The following is a 20,240-nucleotide window of genomic DNA, read 5'->3' as shown; positions in this document are numbered from 1 at the left end:
ATTGGTCCCTCAGTGTGCATTATTTCATAGTTGGGCTATTTGTTTATTAAGTATATACTTTTCTGCCTTTTGCTCTCCTCATCTTCACATAAATAGAAGAGGCTATCAAACATTTCTAATGACGTTATTGTATTCCTGGTTATACTTAGATTTAAGAACACTGAAGCTATTGGAACAGAAGTGACTCGTCTGGTTCGGTTGGACCCAGGAGCTGTTAGTGATGTTCCTGAAGCAATAAAGGTACTTGCAAATATTTATACTGTTACAGGGCCCCTCTGTGCTTGTTTCATTCAGACATACTGGAAAATACAGTCTTTACTTAACACAGTGTATGATCTAGTGGAACTCGATTATAGCATTACTGTCTGATATGTATTACCCAGACATTACAGAATGCTGTAGACTCCTAATGTGTCTGACCTCCGTTTTCAGTACCTGGTTACCTGGCATACAATAGATGCTGATGCACCTGAGCTCAGCCACATTCTGTGCTGGGCACCAACAGATCCACCGACTGGCCTCTCCTATTTTTCGAGCATGTATCCACCTCATCCTCTAACAGCGCAGTATGGGGTTAAAGTCCTACGATCTTTTCCTCCGGTGAGTTCCATGAGAGCCTTAACATTTCAAGTAAAGTAATGGCCTTTGTCATTATGGCCACAGGCTTCATTATAATACCATGGAGAGGCACGTATGATAAATGGGCACATCACACTGCAGAATGTGAATAGATTGGAATGAAAAGCTAAAGTTAATTTTCCCACATAATACTGACTTGTGTACTTGTAACTTTTTTTGTTGTAAATCACACTAAGCTGAATTCTTCAGACTGCTCTTTTCAAGTTGTTCCTTCCAAATCTTCTCTCAGCGGAAAGGTGTTTCTTCTAAAGCAGCAGAAGGCTGGATTTTTAGCACTTGTCAGACTTGCATTAGGAGTGTAAAATACGTGATTACTAATGATACTTTCGAAGGGAGTAACTGGACAGAAAAATACTTTGAGGAGGTGGCATATATATAGTTTAAAATAAAGAGGCAGTGGTATTTTGTTCATCAGCTAACTGAAAGGAGCTTTTCTTTGTGCATGTGACTCGTCCTCCTTTCTGACCACTTTCTTTTCTCTTTCAGGATGCCATTTTATTTTACATTCCACAGATTGTGCAGGCACTTAGGTATGACAAGGTGAGGATATGAAACAGCTGTGTATGAACAAACCAGATTTTTAAAGCAGCTTTTAGACTTAAAACTGCGAATCAGACAAACTTTAAGCTTAGACCAATGCTACTTATTGTTGTCCTTTATCTAATACATAGCTGAAAAATTACTGTCTCTAGAGATTGGCTTGCTTTGGATACCACCTCTTTTATGAACAGGTAAACTTGAGAAACCAGAAGTTACATAGCTCATCTGTCAGAAAAGAGATTTTGTTATGGGAAACCCCAGCTGAGGACTCTATCTGAATAACGCTTTTGAAGTTCTGCATGAGACAAACAGCAATGAAATTTAATCACTATCCTTAATTATTTTGCTGTGGAGTTAGCCAGAGAAAATATCTAGGGGTGTCTTGTGCTTCATCATGTATATGAAATTGGATCTTAGCTTCCTCTTGCAGAAGCCAAAAGTAAAGCTTGATGACCAAGTTCAGAGCTCTTCAGTGTGAGATCATTGTTATCTGCCTACAAGGTATGTGAGCTCTGGTCAGTGCATTATTTTCAGGTGAAGACGTCCTCAGCCATTAGTGTAGGTGACTCTATTTGTTACTATTTGAGAACTTTGCATAGATGAGTATCCTCTGCAATGCAGAGTACGGACATCAGACATCTTGTCAGTATCAGTCAGACATATAAGCCTCAACAGACTACAGAAGTAGCTGCAAGTAGAGGAAAGAGAATGCAACTTTTGGAATGAGTAGGATTCCTTCCTACACTTCCTTTGTATATTTGTTCTTGCTTCCTAGAATTTCTGAGGAAATGTGCCAGCACATGCAGTTCTTGCCACTAAGATGCACAGTCTGTTTGATGCTGTCTAGATTTCTGGTATTACAGGAGCATTTGGTGATGCCAAGCAAGACTGGTGCCTCTATTCCACTGTGCTTTGTACAGAAACTAGAAAATGCCTTAAACTCAAAAGAGATTTGAAATCCAAATAGAACAGATAGAAAATGGCACAGAAGTGGGAAGAAGGTTGGTTAGAATAATGGAATGTGTCAATAATAAAGTTGAAAACTGTTTAGATCAATTCACTACCTGTTAAAATACAGTGCCATTTTCAAAGGTGCAGAGGTCTTACCTTTCCGTTCATTAAATATTTTTAAGTTTGAAGAATAGCTGTTAGAAGCAGTAATATTGAGTCTGCTAGAGTTGTAATGACCTTTTATACTTACTGGATTGGATATGGTTGCAGATGGGTTACGTTAGAGAATACATCCTGTGGGCAGCTGCCAAATCCCAGCTCTTGGCTCACCAATTCATCTGGAACATGAAAACTAATATCTACCTGGATGAAGAAGGACACCAAAAAGACCGTGAGTGCTTTAAAATATAATCTTTCTTGGCTCTTTTCCTTGTCTCAGTTCAGACTAAATCTCCTTCCTCCTTCTGTTGTGGCAGAAGGAATCCTTTTAGCTAGGAACTTCTCTTCTATTTGTAGAGGTAGGGCCCATTCTGTAGACGCTTTTTACCTGGCAAAATGCATCAAAAGAGATGTGGCAATATTTGCATCAGTACCTTTTCCTGAATACTATCTGAAGGTGTCTGTTTCCATCACCCATATCATTTAGCTTTCTGAAATAAGCTTCTGGAACAAATGCTTCCTTTTTCACATGCAGCTGACATTGGAGAACTTTTGGAGCAGCTAGTAGAGGAAATAACTGGCTCATTATCTGGCCCAGCCAAGGAGTTCTACCAACGGGAATTTGATTTCTTTAATAAAATCACCAATGTTTCAGCCATTATCAAGTAAGTATTGTACTTCAGAAATTGCATTCTTTTGGAGCTCGCTGTTCTCTTAATTACCAGCATCCCGATTAAAAGGCTAAGTTGCTTTTAGGGGTATTAGGATAGTTGTTTTCAGGAAAAAAGAGTTAATTACTTACACAATAAGAAATGGATTATTTTGTTTTTCTTAAATGTAACTTAAGAGTTATAGTAGGATGCAAAGGCTCATTTTAGTTTGACTTCAGACATAATTTATTCCTGCCCTGATCTCAGTGCTCGCACTCTGAGCTTGCAGTCTGTCTAAAACAGCTATAGTTTTTTATTCTGGAAGTAGACAATTATGCACTTGAACTTCACTTTTTAATCTGCTGTTATCAAATATGTTGTGGTTGCTAATAGTGGAATGAAGTTCCATAGAAAAGTAATGGAATTGGTAAAGCGGTCAATCCTCCTGTCCCAGTTGAAATCCCATCAGTCTAGTTGACACTTGCGTCATTAATTTGGCTTTTTGGATATGCTACGATGTTTTACTTAACAAGTAAGCAAAGATTGGTTCAGGCAGGAAAAACAGCACTTCTCTGTTTAGGTCTACTGGATTGACTGTCACTTTTTTGCATATTATAACTTGTTAACATTTTGTGTGAAGCTTAAAAGTAAACAAACAAAAAACCCCACCACAAATCTAAAAAACTTCATGCATAGACAAATGGTTTACCTTCCGCTAAAACTCCATGAAATTGGCTTTTCCTCTTCACAAAGAGATTTCCTTGTTCAGTGTAATACAAAGATGGTTGTTCTTTTTGCATATGTAAGTCTTCTTCCTTCAATCATAAATTGTGGTTCTGGAGAAAGATTTGGTGTCATAAACACTCGATTGTTGATTTGCTAAAACTGGAAGTCCTGCTCAGTGAGAGATTCTCACTGTTTACTGTAAAGACTGTGGTAAGATATGTAATTTAACTTTCATAAAGCTTGCCAGTGGATGGCAGCAGCTCAGCACACAAGCTCAAAGTCTGGAAGTCTTGTTTCATCGCATATTTTTAAAACATTCTCTGGTGTATAAAAGTATTTGAAAGTCATATAAAATATATTTCCTGGAACATACCTCCTTTAAAATAAAGTTTTGTAATTCACCAGTTGTAAGGGCATCAGGCTAAACGACACTTACATCACAAAGAATGACATATCATGTGCCTTCTATGTGCATGTTAAGATGTTTTCACCCAGTAGGATCAGTTAAAAAGAAGGCGTTAGGATCTAAATATCTTGACATTTAGAATGAAATCAATCCACCGTTTGTTAGTGTAAAGTCATAATTAAGCAGCTGATAGTAATTGTGCTTTGGAAGCACTGCATTTTACACCCTAGCTTTAAAATGTATCTGGTTTTTGTGCATCTCCAATGTAAAGACAACATAGAAGAGATGCTATTTGCGTTGTAGATGGCATAAATGAATAAAGGTATCATCTGTGATGATTTCATTATCTTGTGTTATGTTGCTGCTTCAGTAACCTGCTGTATTCCTTAACACGAGAGCCATCAGTAATACCCTTCAGGTGCATGCTGCTCCTTCAGGTGAGCATGCAGCTGTGGGACTGACTGCAATAGACGGTTAACACGAGTGCATGTGCAAACTGGGTAGTTGTATGTACTAAGCGTTAACTGTGTTACCAGTTATTCAGTTGACACATGCATTCATGCTAAGTATGTGAACAAATTAGGCGTGTAATTCCATAGGCATTTTGCTGGCTTGTCTGTTTCTAGTTAGCAATGTTCTTATTCTAGAAAAAGCTCCACAAGGGAAAATTATATTAGTATAACTAATGGGTATAATGATGCTCAAATTTCTGTATAAGGAAGAGCCTTAATATATTCCATTCACATCTCTTATGTTGTTTGGGTTTGTTAACAACCTGTATGTCAAATCAATGTTAAATCTACAAAGCAAAAACTATAACCTTCATTAACATAGAAAATGTTCTGGTTAGGTATTGAGCCTGTAAGTTCTCTAGAAGTGGTGCCGTTAAGAGATCTTTGTCGTTACAGGAAGAAACATTTCTAGTGAAAGTTGTGTAAGTTTGAAACAAATTTGATGTTAGTACATACAGTAATGTATAGTATGCAGATAAATAAAATATCATTCATCTTTTCAGGCCATTCCCTAAAGGAGATGAAAGAAAAAAAGCTTGTTTGAGTGCTCTGTCTGAGGTGAAAGTGCAGCCTGGTAAGAAGTTAACATAGTGGGCTTTTTGCATTTAACATGAGCACTGTATTTTCTGCAAGCAAATCTTAAAATCTCTGCAAGTGGCAGCTTTCCATTTTGGTGCTGGTGGTGGCTGTTCTGTTACAGTAGGATTGTTTCTCTCTTGAAACATTTTTACCCACCCAATAGGTAACGAACATCATGGATAAAAGTAGAAATCTATGCCTGAAGAGGGAATATAAATAAGCTCTTTTTATTTGGACCACCTTTTTAAAACAGACAACAAACTTTTTTAAAAAAGACACTTTTGAGAAGTCATGTTACCTCAAGAATGAAGCACATCCAGTTCCATTCATTCTCCTTTTTCTCCCGTCAGGCATTCCCTTGAAACATCATTGTCTGAAGGTCCTTTCAAATCTTGAACGTATGTTTTCCCAATCTGAATCTTCTCTTTAAGATGGAGTTTGGTTTTCCTGATTTCTATCTAATAGGTCTCAATTCTCCTGCCGTGTGTTGGATCCTAAGGGTCCTCCCTAGTGCACTGGAACATGTTGCCACGTCTTACTAGGGACTTATTAGGGATGTCATGAGAGAAGTTCTGTCTGTACATTTCTGTGGTACGGATTCTGCAGTATTAGGTCAAAACCATATTGTATTAGTCTCTGCCAGTCACTCACTAATGCAAAGGATACTGCATCCTTTGTGGCTCACAGACTGTAATCTCCAGTTTATCTCTAATATTTTATTTAATTCAAACTATGTACTAATGTTACAGACACTTAACACCGGTTACTCTCTAACGTGCGTTGTTGCAGTGGCCAGTGGATTTGTTCTCAGCGCTCTGCTCTGTTTTGCAGGCTGTTACTTGCCCAGCAATCCTGAAGCTATTGTTCTGGACATTGATTACAAATCAGGAACTCCTATGCAGAGGTACTATGCTCTCATTATATTGTCCCATTAAGTTAATTCATGATAGTCAGGTATTTTTCTAGAAATTCTTGTTTGGCTAACTTGCACTCATCATTGTCTTTGTTTTAATTACAATTCAGTGCAGCAAAAGCACCCTACCTGGCCAAATTTAAAGTGAAGCGATGTGGAGTTAGTGAACTTGAAAAAGAAGGTTAGTAACTGTGTCTTAATCATTGACAACATTAATTGTCACCAATTCCTTTAAACTTGCCTGCTTTTAGTGATATTATGTAAAAATTATTTACATGTTGAACTTTATCTGCAGTGGTTCAGCTTAGAAATGAAACTGGATCAAAGGAATAGATAAGAAAATTCTGAAAACTTAGATCTGTTGCTTTTGCAAAATTTTTTTAATGTCCCAGGAAGCAAGCCACATAGTGTCTTGAAGAAATTTTAACATATAAATTGATTGCCTTTCCCTGTTTTTTAGACTGTAGCAAATTCCAGGTTTTGGCATTTTTTTCTCATAATAAATTTTGTGGGATACTCTAGCTGGTTAGCTTAATGCAAATCAGGCATAAATTAGGTAAATCATGAACAATATTTTGATATGTTCCCGTAGACAAAAGGAACTATCTTATAGTATTCATCTTGCAAGGCGGAAATATCTGTAGTGCACCTGCAGTGAATTGTTGTGGTTTTGAGTGCGGAGAAAGTTGCTAATAAAGTCTGTGTCTGGGTTTTGCTTTGTTCTCTCCTTGCAGGTCTGCGTTGTCGTTCTGATTCCATAGATGAAAGTGCAGAAGAAGGGGTAGACAGTAAGAAAATCTGTTGGCAGGCAGCCATCTTTAAAGTGGGCGATGACTGCAGACAGGTACAAAGCTACTAGGCTTTGCAGTTATGGAAGACAGATTTGTATGTGACAATACATAAGAAGAAAATAATTTTAGTACAGAAATATTTTTCTCTGGGATTTTTAGAATCTCCACCTCTTACGGATTGAGGGAGAAAACTGTACCACTACAGAAATTCTGGTTTTGAAATAAAGGCCATTCTTTCAAGACAGTTTACCATGAAGTAAAATTATTTTTCAGAGTTTATTTTTCAATTGAACTATTGGTAACATAGCAGTAGTTTCCAAGGTCATATCTTGTACATTGAAGTTTGATTGGTTTTGATTAAGAGGGCATGCTAACCATTATACCTAGAGTTATTAGTAACCCTCTTATCAAAGAGTGATGGAAAAGTTTGTTCTTCATAGGTCAGTAGTTCAATCTTCGATGTTGCTTGCTACCCACTTAAACAGCATTTATTTTTCCCCTTTTGATGTCCCCCAGAGTCACAGTGCATACACAAGCACACATCTGTAGACCTGCTGGGATAACTTAATGTTCACTTCAGAGTTCCTCAGAGTATTTTTGTAATCTGACTTATGATGCATAACCCCTGTAATGCTCGTGCAATTTTTTTCTTCTGTAACAGGACATGTTAGCTTTACAAATCATTGATCTCTTCAAGAACATATTTCAGCTAGTAGGCCTGGATCTTTTTGTGTTTCCATACAGAGTGGTGGCCACAGCTCCAGGGGTAAGTGGGCAATTAGCTGTACTGGTGTAGAAAATAGTTCCTAGTTCCTTTTATAGCACACATAAAAATTTCATACTGCAAGGAAATACTGCCTACATCACTGATGCCAAATATTTCGAGTACCAGCGACAAAAGCTTTTGGCTCTGAAATTTTGCTGCCTGTGGTTATTCATGTTTGTTGTTTGATATTTGGGATTACATCGTGCAAATCAGTGGGAAGTCACAGAGGTCATCTTATGTTGCATGGAAATTCTAAAAATCTGCATATACCTTTTTTTAATGAATAAACTAGAAATTCTGTATTCAGTGATCAATAGGCTTCCCCACATTTCCCAGGAGACCTGTATAACTGCCAGAAGCCATGAACAAAATCTATGTTGGGAGCGTGCTTTACAGCTCTGTTTCTCCTCTTCCCCTTCAGTGCGGCGTTATTGAATGCATTCCTGACTGCACGTCCCGTGACCAGCTGGGCAGGCAGACAGACTTTGGGATGTATGATTACTTTACAAGGCAATATGGAGATGAGTCTACCCTTGCATTCCAGAAGGTAAAATATCAGTTGGCAAGCACGGTAAAATCTCAACTGAGAGGCATTCTAGCTCTAGGAAATAATGACCAATAATTGGATAATGATTACCATAATGCTGCATCTGGTTTCTGATGCTGATAATCCATTTTTAGCTATGAGTTAAATACAGAAGTTACTGCAGCTGTAGATGTATGGAGAATATCATTGAACATTGCTTCAAACGACTCACGAATGGAAAAAATGAAACAAAAACTTTATTCAGCTGTATCTGCTCCTGGGATGGAAAGTTATTAAATTCTCTAAGTTCTTCTGATTTGTTTTAACTTCTCGTTTGTACAGGCTCGCTATAATTTCATCCGCAGTATGGCTGCATATAGTCTTCTCCTGTTTCTGCTCCAGATTAAAGACAGGCATAATGGCAACATCATGCTGGACAAAAAGGGACATATCATTCATATTGGTCAGTCATATCCACATTCAAATTTCAGTAGTTACCTTTTCCTTCTGCTGTAAAGTATTGCTCATAGGAGACCATAAAAAAATTCCCTTTTGACATCAGTCTATGTACTGATTTCACACTTTGTAAATATGCATGAGATTTTTTCATGCCTGTTCAGTATTGTATAGATACTTGTGTTGGCTGCTTCTGGAAAATTTAGCTTTGCAAAGTTTTACCAGCTATAGGAATCCATACACATGTATGGATGGATTATACATATATTACTTACATATATTACATATGTGTAATATACTTATGCATACGTACATATATATATACGTGTGTATATATAAGCATATAAATGTATCTTTGACTTTCTTTCATCACTGTATGAGTATGAATTAAATTTGACAAGTAAATTTATATAATTGTGTGAGGCTGCAACCTCTGCTTTAGCTTGGCTTTTCTGGATCTGCACAGATGTTTCAGCAAGGAGTTTTTATTTGATGTAATCATTCTTAAATCTAGTCTAATGTCATGGTGATGATTCTTTTGTTGGTGTTCTTATACTTCACCAAAGCTCTTTTCCAGTTGGAGTTGAAATGTTGATAAAAAACCTAGGTATTAATATGTGAAATCCATCTGTCCTTTCTTCTGTAAGCTTTGACAGCACACAATTAACCAACAAAGCTTATGAGGCAGCTTATCTTTCGTGCACAGATTTTGGATTCATGTTTGAAAGCTCACCTGGTGGAAATCTGGGCTGGGAGCCTGACATTAAGCTGACTGATGAGATGGTGATGATAATGGGAGGAAAAATGGAGGCAACTCCGTTCAAATGGTTTATGGAGATGTGTGTCAGAGGCTATCTGGCAGTCAGGTAAGGTTTTCTTAACTGTTCAAAAGTGGAAGTGCTTGCATGCCTAAAACCAGATGAAAAGATAAATGATAATAAACATTTGTCTGTAGGGGGTCTGAGCCTTTCAGACTGTCCTGATACATCTTGCAAACTTTGAAACAACTTACTAATTCTGCAGTTTTACAGCCTAAGCCTAACTTTGTGGGCTTTTTTTCTGTTCCTATATTATATTTGAAAATTTTACATATTCAATTTATGAATATGATGTTGCATACCTTTCTTTATATTTAATTTATAAATGTGGTGTTAAACACCAATTTAGTATGCTGTTAAAACTTCGCAGTAAGAAACTGCAGGAGAATCAAAATCTTTCTTATTTTCCCAAATAGGACAATCATATTATTCACCATTTCAGATAGAGTTAATTAGGTAGGAGATATGAAAAAGTGCTACAATTTTCTGTTGTAAAATATGGAGGGGTTTTGGTAGCTCAGCTCTTTAACTGTGACTGCCAGCCAGTCACCATAAAGACACGCAACTTTACTTTGCACCACAGCAAGCAAACAGTATTTGCTTTAATACACAGGAACCCTAATAGATCTGTATGAAGAGGATGTTGCATGTGGACAGGAGGAGGACAGTACAGTAGAGTCTAGATAAAAGTTTATTCTATCACGAGTATAAAGTATTATTGATGTTATCTTACAGAATCAGAGTTTCTTCAGCTAGTAGCCCTAGAAGGGGCTGTCTTGGAGTCAAGATCAACTCGGTTCCTTGAGGGGGAGCAGTCTGGAGAAAGTTTTGTGTCAAGGCAAAAATGTCACCCAAGTAGTAGAGTAATAGCTTGGTAGGTAATAAATGCTCTAAGTGGGAGGAGAGGAAGGAGAAGGGAAACTGGGCTGATATAGCAAAGAATTACGTGGAGTAATTAGGAATTAGAAGATAATCTGTTACTGTGGTATTGCTGATTTCAGCCTTTTGTACTGTTTTGAAGCACTGATTCACCTTTCTTATGTCAAAGAAATGGTGTTTACTAAAGCATTGTTTTGTGTAATCCTCCTTGAGACTGTTCATCATACAGCATTCCAAGTATCTCATAGTCAGTGACAAGATCGCAAGCAATGATGTAGCTCCACCAGCAAATGTAAGAGGATTATATGTGTTGATTTAATTACAGAAAAAGGTGTGATCCAGCTTGTTGAGCTCCTCAGCTTGCCTCCGTTACCTGCTATGGCTGCAGAAGTTTGAGTGCTGTCCTGTGCTTTTTGTCCTCCTTTTCTCTAGGCCTTATATGGATGCTGTAGTCTCACTGGTGACCCTAATGTTGGATACAGGGCTGCCCTGTTTCCGAGGGCAGACAATCAAGCTGTTAAAGTAAGTCAGCAAATGTATGAACTGGAAATTGTTCGTACGTTCTTCACAGAATGTATACTGCCACAACTTGTGCAGTGAGTATAAGTGTCAGGCTACTCTAATACCTTAAATGTCCTAATGTTGTAAAAATGGTAACTTGTTTGTAGAATATATCAGGAGGTAGGAATTCTGGAGGCCTTTTTGTAGAATTAAGTTCAAGCTGTTCAACAACTGTGCAAGTACATGGATTATCTTTAAGTTCATAGGACTAGCAAAATAAGACTGTAAAGGAAAGAACTGCTGTAATTGAGAGGTAATGCGTTGCAGAGTCTTACATCCTCTGAAATGGTGGTGGACTCTGTAGAACAGCATGTTAAAGTTTGTTGTACAGAAAATGCAGTACTGAATGGAACTGTTGTAATACCCAACAGCTCAGGCAAACACAGATTCTAATGTGACGCTTTAAACAGCCCTTCAGGGTTATGCCTCAGGGGTTAGTTCCAGAATGAGCAGAGTTAGCTCAGCATTTCCTGCATATAACTTCCTACAACTTCCTAAAGATAAGCACAGATTCATAAAATACAATGGGCTGGAGCTCAAGGGCACTATGAGGTACAAAGTATTTTAAAAGCAGCAGCTGCCTGAAGGAGGGGTCTGTTGTTCCTAGAGTTACCATTAGACTGACAAAAAGTTCACAGCCTATTTTCACTGTAAGACTAATGGCAAGTGCTTATTAAAACATTCCAAAACTTGTATGAGGTCATCTCACAAGAAGCAGGTACTTACAAGTGAAATCAACACCTGGCTAAGCTTACGCAAAGACACGTTTGTATCGTGCTCGAAGGGGACCTCACTAATTTTACTTTTGCTTTTTGTGATTTTCCGCATACAGACACAGGTTCAGTCCCAACATGACCGAACGGGAGGCTGCAACTTTCATCATCAAGATCATCCAGAATTGTTTCCTCAGCAACAGGTTTGGCATCTGTGCATGTCATTTCCCTATCATTGCAGGAAGGTGCTTTGAGCAGAACCAAAAAGTAGTTTTATCAGTCAGCTGCCAGACATTTTTGAGTTGCTGATATTTAGATAATTGAGGATGACAGCTTTGCTTCTGAACATGCTGCATCTCCTCTTTTTTACGCTGGGAAGGAAGGTTTAAGGCCAGGCTGGTCAAATAGCAAGGCTGACTAGTCTAAAGAATAGAAGATTTTCTGTCTGGAAATGACACTGTCATTTTCACAGAGTGAATCTTTGGCCCAAAAGTTAAGCATGGTGGCTCCTGTGTTAGAGCATAGCCAACTGTACTATTAGGGTTATATATCTAGTTGTGGCATCTCCTTTTATATAGGGTAGGGTCACCTCTATGAATAAAGGGATTTTCACTATTAGCATTCTCCTTAATTAAGATTCCTTTTATTTCCACATAACCCTATCTCCGTGTGGCCCTGATGATCTTGCTTTGTTCATTGTGTGTTTCCTTCTCCTCAAACAAACTGCCAATGCAATGTGAGGCGCTTCTGGCTTATCCAAACACAGGATTCAAGCTGCTGTTGCCACGCTGAAAAGCATGGAAATACTACTTTTACCTAGTTTAAACAAGAGCAGGATGTTTTGTGCTGTTCAAAACAGTAACTGGGTCTTCACAATGCCTTCAAAGTGTGTAGGGCTAGTTTTGATTAGCAGCAAGTTTCCTTCACCCATGTTTTGTTTCTTTGGGATCTTGATGTTTGTTTCTGTGACAATGGGTGCAGTGTTTTTTTAAACTTTAACTTACCTCTGGCTTTGCTTTTTTGCTACAGGAGTAGGACATATGACATGATCCAGTACTACCAGAATGACATCCCATACTGAGAGAAATGAGAGATTCACTGCCCGAGTGAAACACATGACCCCGTGCCCTCACTCCAAACTTGTAATAAATAGGAGATGCTCAATCACACCTCGCTATATTCTATGTTTTGTGTATGTGTGCATACATGTGAGTACATGTTCCTGGACACTGCAACAATCAGTCTGATTCATTCCTTTCTCTAGAGGTTATATCTTTTTCTGGTTTTCCCTACATTTCTGGAGTTGGGCTGCAATCATAACAAAAATTGTGCTTTGATTATGAATGAGTGAAAGAGGTCAAGCTTGTGGGTTTTGACAACTTTTCATGTAATGCAAGGATTTTATACCTTTAAAAACTAAAAAAAAAAAAAAAAAGGCAAATCTTTCTTGCACAATCCTGAAAAATGCCATGGAAGGGAAGGGAAGCAGAAATGCTGACTTCTTTTAATTCTACTGTAGAAAAAGCCTGATAATCATCCAAGGTGGTGATGTCTATGTAGCTGTGTTGATACTTTGCACTGTACGTGATCCCTGCTACGTGGTCAGTATTTCATATGTACATGAAGAATGTATTTTTTCCTTTGGTGTTTTAAAAAAAGAGACTCTACTGAAGATATATTTAATCTATACAATGCAATAAAAGACCTTAGACTTTGTGTGTGTTGCAAATCTTTTGCCACGTGCTGAGTTCTAGTTTATAGAGGACATCATTCTGCTCGGTTGTGTACTGTTCGTTGCATATTGACAATCAGATTTCTTCTTCAGCTTCTCATCCGAGTGACATTTTTTATTCACAAATTTAATTTTCTGCACAAGACTGATGTACCGAGGAGCTGAACTGTAGGACTGCGGTAAAGCTGCCCCTGCGCCGCCTTCAAGGGAGCCCTGCCCCCCTGGGACACGCCTTTCCCCCTCGGCATCGGTCATCCTTGAACGTGCTCCGGGGAAGGCGACAGTTCCCTCTCCGGGGGTTGTCTTCCCCGGACGCCCGGACCGGGCCCGCTCCGGGAAGGGGCTGCTGGGGCCGGACCGGGTCGCTGACGGCGGGGCGCCCGGGGGAAGGTGCCGGGGGTGCTGCCTCCCGCGGAGCGTGGCGGGGCCGGGCGGCCCGGCGACTGCGCGGCGCCAAGGCGGGCTCGAGCCTGAGGAGGGCCCAGCCACGAGGAGAAGCCATGTTGTGAGGGCGTGGCCCGGCCCTGAGGAGGAGCGGTGCCTCGAGGGAGCTCCATCCGGAGGAGGACCCAGCCCTAAGGAGAGCTCGACGGTGCCCAGTGTAGGTGCTGTGAGGGGCACCCGGCCCTGAGGCGGGGCCGCGCCGTGAAGGGTTCCGGGCCTGGGTGGTTGGGAGCGCCCAGACCCGAGGAGGAGGTGGTTGTTCGTGTGAGGGTTCTGGCCTCCACGAGGCAGCCGCGGTGTAGTTTCCCGGCCCGGGCTCCTGGGGCTACCTGGGAGCGGGGCTGGTGTGTGAGGGGGACAGTTGGGTGCTTGCCCTGCAGAGCCGGTGGTGTCACAGCACCATTTCCCATGGTGGTGTGCCCTTTTGAGCACCTTTGAGTCAGCACTTGGATCTCCCTGGGTGAGCTTCTGCTTTCCTGAGGGAACGCTGGGCTGGCTAATGAGATCCCTGCTGGAGAAGGCCGCCGAGGGGGTGGCAGGGAGCCCTGCTGCGGTGCCCGCAGCTCAGGGGGCAGGGGCAGGAGAGGGGGCAGAGAGGGCAGGCTCCTCTGCCTTTGAGGTGGAGGGCCAGGCTCTTTCCCACGGAGGGGCTGCAGTCTGCCTGTTTCATTCAAAAATGGCTTGGGCTTTTGCCACAGCTATTCAGGTGGATCTCGTGCTAATGTCTGTTGCATGTGTGGTGGGTGGCTCACAGGAAGGTGGGCTCTGAGCGCATTTCTCATCAGAAAAACGGGGAGATGCTGCTGGCTTTCTAAAAATATTTGGATTTTCACTGGGGAGAAGTAGTGTGCAAGAATTATTGGTTTCATTCAGCTTTATTGTACAAGCAACAGGGACATGGAGTAATTTTTATGCTCTGTGCCTGCATCTGCTTGTACCTATTCAGGCTCCATAGGAAAAGGAGTTGATTGACACTGCAAGTGTGATATACTTCCTTACACCTTTTCTGTAGTGGGGAGAGGATGGAGTGATGAGATGTGAAGGCTGCTGCTTTCTCAGAGGTGGTGGTGAGGAGTTCTAGTATTTTTCCAATTCAAGTTAGTAGTCATATCCTGCATCTCTAAATAAATGCACTGTGTAAAATGAAAACACAAATTAGTGTCTCAAGCAGCCTTATGATGAGAAGATCAATTAAGAGCTAGCATAAATGGAGATGACATGAGAAATTGCTCTCTTGAATGAGTACAGGATAAATGGGTATTAGGTATAAACTTCCTTACAAAAGCTTATAGTAGTAGTGTTAGAAATATGTGAGGCTAGAATTGACTATCAGCTGGTGAGTAATAATATTTGGAATAATAAATCAAGCTCTGCTAATGCTTTCATAAAGTCACTCCCAGTTGCAAATCTCACCCCCCATGACAATTCCTGTGTGTTCTAACACATGTAGAATCTGCTTGAGTGTAATTAAAGGTATCCAGGGGTTTGTATCAGGAAGTGGATGAGTTTGAGTGTTCTTCACAGTGCTCGCTTATTTCATGTACTTCAGTCAGGCTGTCTAGAGCTGACATGGTCTTAGTTTCTTCTGTCCAACTTGTGCAGAGAAATGAAAGCACCTGGAGCCAATTGCATGTAGAGGTAAACTGGATTTATCACAAGAACAAGCTGGTTTGCAGTATGCTCTTAAAAATGAATGTAACTGCATTTGAGATATTTTGGTTGTATCGTTTTTTCTGCTATGAAGCTTGTGGAAATGCAGTGAATGTGTTAAAACTCCATGTTAGTAGGAACGTTGAGCTTTTGTGAGTTCTTTTCTGGCTGTGGTTTCTGGAGACGGTGTGTGCCAAAGCTCACCTGCTGGCATGTGCAGATTTCATTTTTACAAGTTGACTGCCTTCTTCCCCTCCTCTCAGGGTTCCTACCTGCAGCACAAGAGATGGAAGAGGACTCCCTTGTAACTGAGCATCCTTTGAGATACAGAGGGGATTAGGCAGTTTACATTTAATCGTGCAAGGCAGTGCCCTAAAGATTATTTTTCCTAAACGGGTTGTGTTCTGTATCTTCCTCCAGGGAGACTGAGGAGGTGAGAATATTAAGATGCTGCAGAATATCGCAAGCACTTCAGAAATACTGACCTAGTGCAGTTGGAGACGGCTTAGACAGTTCACCTTCATCCTCCCACCAGGGAAGGATATGTCCTTTACACAAGAAGGCTGGCAGGACTTTCAGAAGTTGCTCAGGCAATTAAGAACAGATAGAATTAAGACCTATGTGAAAGCATTTTGAAGGTTTTTGTCCCTGAAGCTTATGCTTGCATATGCCCTGATGTTTCCACAGCCCTCCAAGAAAAGATGCATCAAAAAGGGGGGAAAATGCTGCTAAAAAAAAAAAAAAAAAGTTTTGTCTAAGTAAAGATGCTGTTAAGATGCTGTTAAGATGCTGTTACGGTTTCTCCAGATTTTGGTGAGAGACTGAGTTCCCTAGCTGTCCCCACTGCAGTTCTTTCTGTGTTGGCTGTGCATATAAAGAGGCCTTAAGAAAGGAGCAAAATTTATAGTGATTCATTTGCATCTGATGGACCCAGGGTTCAGTGCTACTGGTAACTTGATCAGCACTATTCAAATGCTAATCTCATTATGTGTGTTGGAGGCTGCAGTGAAGCAGTCCAGCCCTGTTAGCCCATGTGCATGTGTGATGTTCTGGCTGGTGCTCAGGCCGTGGTACCCCCTGCTGACACCCAGCACATGCTGCGGAAGAGTCAGGGTTGATGTGGCGGAGAAAGGGAGCTCGGTGGAGGAGCCAAAGAGGAGCCAGAGTCCTCTTTGGAAAATGCTGAGGAGGGGGGGAGGGATTGTGGCCAAGAGAACAGTTTACATTAGATTTTTTTTTCCTTTTCACTGTATATATGCCCATCCTTTCCCCTTGCTTCAACACGAATGCTATCCAAAAATAAAGCGGTTAACAAAAGATTTGTCCTAAATGTAGATACAGCTTAAAAGCATGATTAGTAATTGTTTGACCTTATGAGAAGTATTGTGCCTCTGCTGCTTGGTGTTTAGACATGCACTTTTGCTTGTCCCATCTAATAGTGACTAAAATCTGCTGGGCAGTACGTGGCACACCCAAAGGCAGCATGCACAGGGATCATTTCTAGGTAGGGGTTTTCTAACAGAACCTTGTTACTGAAAGCACATTGAAATCATGTTTGGAGGTGCTGCAGCAGTATCTAGGCCTGGTGTGAAGGAGGCCTGCCCCAGGCTGTTACCTATAGTATGTCAGTGGTGGGTTGGTTTAAGGTTTTCTGTGCCTCATCTGCTTTTGTAAGGCTTCTGCATTTGGGAGGACACAGGAGTGACAATCCTGAAGAAGCAAGATTTGTAAGGTGCATATTTATGAGGTAAGCTACTTAGCTGGCAAAAGCAGATGAGCTCTGGTAATGTGCAGTCCTGCCATCAGCTGGCTTATTAAATAGCACAGCCTCCCCAAAAGAACTGTTCTTCTGATGTTACTGGAGCTTTGCAGTTCTCGATGACTTCTTTGTGTTTGTTTCTGGTACAGTATCAGTTGCTTAATAGCAGTGAAAGTGTTTCTGTGAGTCTTGTTCTAACACGTCCCTTTCCAGGGTCAGTGCTGCCGTGGTTAGCCTTGGTGCTCACTTAGCAGCAGCGAACTGCCAACATGCTTGTGTTAAGGTTTATGAACGTCATGCCTGGCTCTGCTAGGGGAGCAGAACAGGGAGGATGACAGATAAGCAGTCGCAGTGATCATGCGGGTGGACAACAATGGCTGGTAGTTCCCTGAAGGGAGAAGTTACCTACCTGACTGCATTCAGGTATCTCTTCCGAAGGGAAGCATGGCATCCAAAGGAGGAAGGGAATTAGGAGTGATTGTTGGGAGTGTGGTCTAAGTGCCATACAATGACTATGTTACGTACCCTGAACACCTGCTCCTCACATCTTTGGAAATCAAAAACCCCTCACTGGTGACAGATACAGAGCTAGGAATGTGCCTTCGTCTGTTCTTAAGCAAGTAGTATCAGCTTTGCAGTGACAAGCCTGGCAAAAGGAATTGTGCATTGTTGTGGGAGGGGAAAAAATGTCAAAATTGTAGCAAATCTAGGGGGCAGTCCCAGCTGCGTCTGTTGATCAGGAGTACATGTAATGTGAGTGATCTAATAAAGCTACTTATGGGTGTTGTGCTTAAAAGAACTTTATTAACCTAGGTGAGTAACAAATTGCAGGAATACATCATGTTCTGGCACTGAGAGTCAGAAAATTGAATCTTTGTGACATGCCTGGCTGCCTGTAGCCACTTGAACAAACAGTATTGGTAAGGGTAAGGCAAAGATTCTTGGAGCTGTGAGGATAACTGACTGACTAAACAGTTTTGCCAAATACTAGAGGTTGTAAGCTAATAGAATATTCTAGAATATCTGATCTCTTACCACCTAGATAGAAGCTGTTTCTGTGCAGTTTTCAGGGATTCCACTCCTGGCTCCAGGTCTTGAACTAGGGCAGGATGAAAGCCAGCTCTCCTGTTTCCTTTGGAGACTGGAGTTACTCTTCACTCCGATGACTTGCACCGGGTAGAAGTGAAGAGTAAAGCTGCCTCCCATGGCTGCAAAGGGGCAGTGCAAGGGGCATCTGCTGCCTTGTCTGCCCCGGGGTGCCAGGTGAGAAGAACTGGGTGAGAGCTTTGTGAGGTGTGGGAGGTGAGCTGAGGTACAGTTGTCTCAGAGAACAGACCTGAAATCAGTTGACTGTGCAGCCCTGGTGAGCGGCAGTGCTTTCCAGCCATCCGCCTTCAGAGCCTGGGCAGTTAGGGCCAGGCCCTGAATGCAGGTCTCAGCTCTAGTGCGGGGCCTCCATGGTGCTGACTGCTGTCTGTCCATAACCCAGATCCCGGCAATTTTCTCAGCCTCAATAGCTGCAGCCTCTCAGCTGTGAGGGCTGGCGGCAGAGGGCACTCCGAAACAGCTGATGGCGCCTGGACACATGCACCGAGCAATTGAGGAGAAACAAGTCTGCCTTTCCTGTAGCACGAGCAAGTCTGGCAGGGAACACCTTGCTATGACCTTTAGTTGTGACAGATCTGTCACGGCAGGCACTGACTGGTAGAGCAGGACAGCTAGGGAGTACCTGAATATCAGATATGAGATTGCTCAAGAGCCTAGCAGTTTGAATTCTGGCATATTCTGCTGGGGTGGTTTTTGACCTTCCAAGGAATGTGAAGGAAATGAGTTTTTCTGACTCTGCATTGTTGTCTCAGGTGAAGCCTTTAAATATATGGGTCTCCTCTCTTATAGCAAATGTGCAGAAATCTATAGTTCATTTACCTGAAAAACTAAGCTTGTCACGGACAGTGCAGTAGCTGGATGTGTTGGATTAAAAGCAGCTGTATTTGGCTCCAGAGGTGGCTATGGTTCTGTGGTTCTGTGCATGTACAGTTTTGGAAAGCTGCTTTGGGCTTGAAAGTACTCTATATGCAGGCTCTGATGTAAATTGTCCATTATTTTAAGGTTCATGAATAATTACTAAAGATAAAAACCTCCCCACATAACAGTAGTTTAGCATTCTCTCTTGCCTTTGAGCAATTCACCTTGGGCTTTGCCTTTGGAGTAGACATAGTGGGTAGATGGCACTGTGAAGTCTCTAAGCTGCGCAGAATAAGCAGAACACAGGTGGTAGGATGGGGGAAGAAAAAAGGTCCAAGAGAAAAAGCATTTTAAATCAGTGCAGCTATAAAGAGCTCATTGGTTAAGAATAATTCCTGTGGTCATTTTGAGTCCAGGCAAGTAGTAGTTGATAGTCTTCCTCATGCTGTCTGTGACAAAGGTTGGATCAGGTGTTTGGAATTCTCTGCTATGAAGATAGCCTTGGACCATGCTGTTACCAGGCTTAAAAAACACTGGCTAGGGATGGATCCCAACAGAAACCTTGGCTCCAAAAAGTGCTTTCTCCCTCTTACCCACATGTAAACTGGCATTTGAATTTCAATGTTTTCAGCATCAAGTTTGGCCTCTAGGCTGCAACCCCAGACAAGAAAGAAGCAAGTCCAGCTACAGCTGTGGTTGTGTCACAGATCAGAACTCAAACAGAGGGGCAAACAAATATACAGTAATTTAAAGCTCATTAGCTTGCAGACAGGATGACTAGATCAGAGGGAGGGATTAAGCTCTAGGTAAGAAGACAAACCTGCTAAGGAAACACCTGAGCTGGATCCACGATAAAACCTCAGAAAAACCTCAGGAACCTGAAAACCCAGTTGGTTTCCAGGACAATGCTGAAATTATTTTTTCCCTGCCTCTCTGCTGATACTGTGATCCTTCTTCCAATTTGAAGAGAGTTTGATTTCCTTTGAGATACAGCTCTGATCAGCTTGTGGGACAAGTGACTCAGTGCAGTGCCTGAGGCTATGAGAACAGGGCTGATGGTAACCTACCCATCACCTGAGCCTGGAAAAACATTGCAGTTTGTGTT

General features: G+C 41.4%; 1 protein-coding gene across 2 annotated transcripts in view; it reads left to right on the top strand.

The window, feature by feature from the left end:
- PI4KA (phosphatidylinositol 4-kinase, catalytic, alpha) overlaps nt 1-12,946 on the top strand; it is a 59,626-nt gene extending 46,680 nt beyond the window's left edge. For both annotated transcript variants that reach the window (XM_014944005.1, XM_014944004.1), the window contains exons 40-55: nt 150-240; nt 433-600; nt 1,126-1,179; nt 2,401-2,521; nt 2,825-2,954; nt 5,087-5,157; nt 5,994-6,066; nt 6,186-6,256; nt 6,810-6,919; nt 7,528-7,632; nt 8,054-8,179; nt 8,501-8,621; nt 9,321-9,480; nt 10,744-10,833; nt 11,705-11,788; nt 12,615-12,946. In XM_014944005.1, coding sequence (XP_014799491.1) covers nt 150-240; nt 433-600; nt 1,126-1,179; nt 2,401-2,521; nt 2,825-2,954; nt 5,087-5,157; nt 5,994-6,066; nt 6,186-6,256; nt 6,810-6,919; nt 7,528-7,632; nt 8,054-8,179; nt 8,501-8,621; nt 9,321-9,480; nt 10,744-10,833; nt 11,705-11,788; nt 12,615-12,666 — 1,627 coding nt within the window. In that variant the 3' untranslated portion in view covers nt 12,667-12,946. The remainder of the gene's footprint in view (nt 1-149; nt 241-432; nt 601-1,125; nt 1,180-2,400; nt 2,522-2,824; nt 2,955-5,086; nt 5,158-5,993; nt 6,067-6,185; nt 6,257-6,809; nt 6,920-7,527; nt 7,633-8,053; nt 8,180-8,500; nt 8,622-9,320; nt 9,481-10,743; nt 10,834-11,704; nt 11,789-12,614) is intronic.
- The last annotated feature ends 7,294 nt before the right edge of the window (nt 12,947-20,240 follow it).

Source organism: Calidris pugnax, unplaced genomic scaffold (genome assembly GCF_001431845.1).
Source record: "Calidris pugnax isolate Ruff unplaced genomic scaffold, ASM143184v1 scaffold138, whole genome shotgun sequence".
NCBI classification, from domain to species: domain Eukaryota; kingdom Metazoa; phylum Chordata; class Aves; order Charadriiformes; family Scolopacidae; genus Calidris; species Calidris pugnax.
This window is presented reverse-complemented; position numbering and strand designations above follow the sequence as displayed.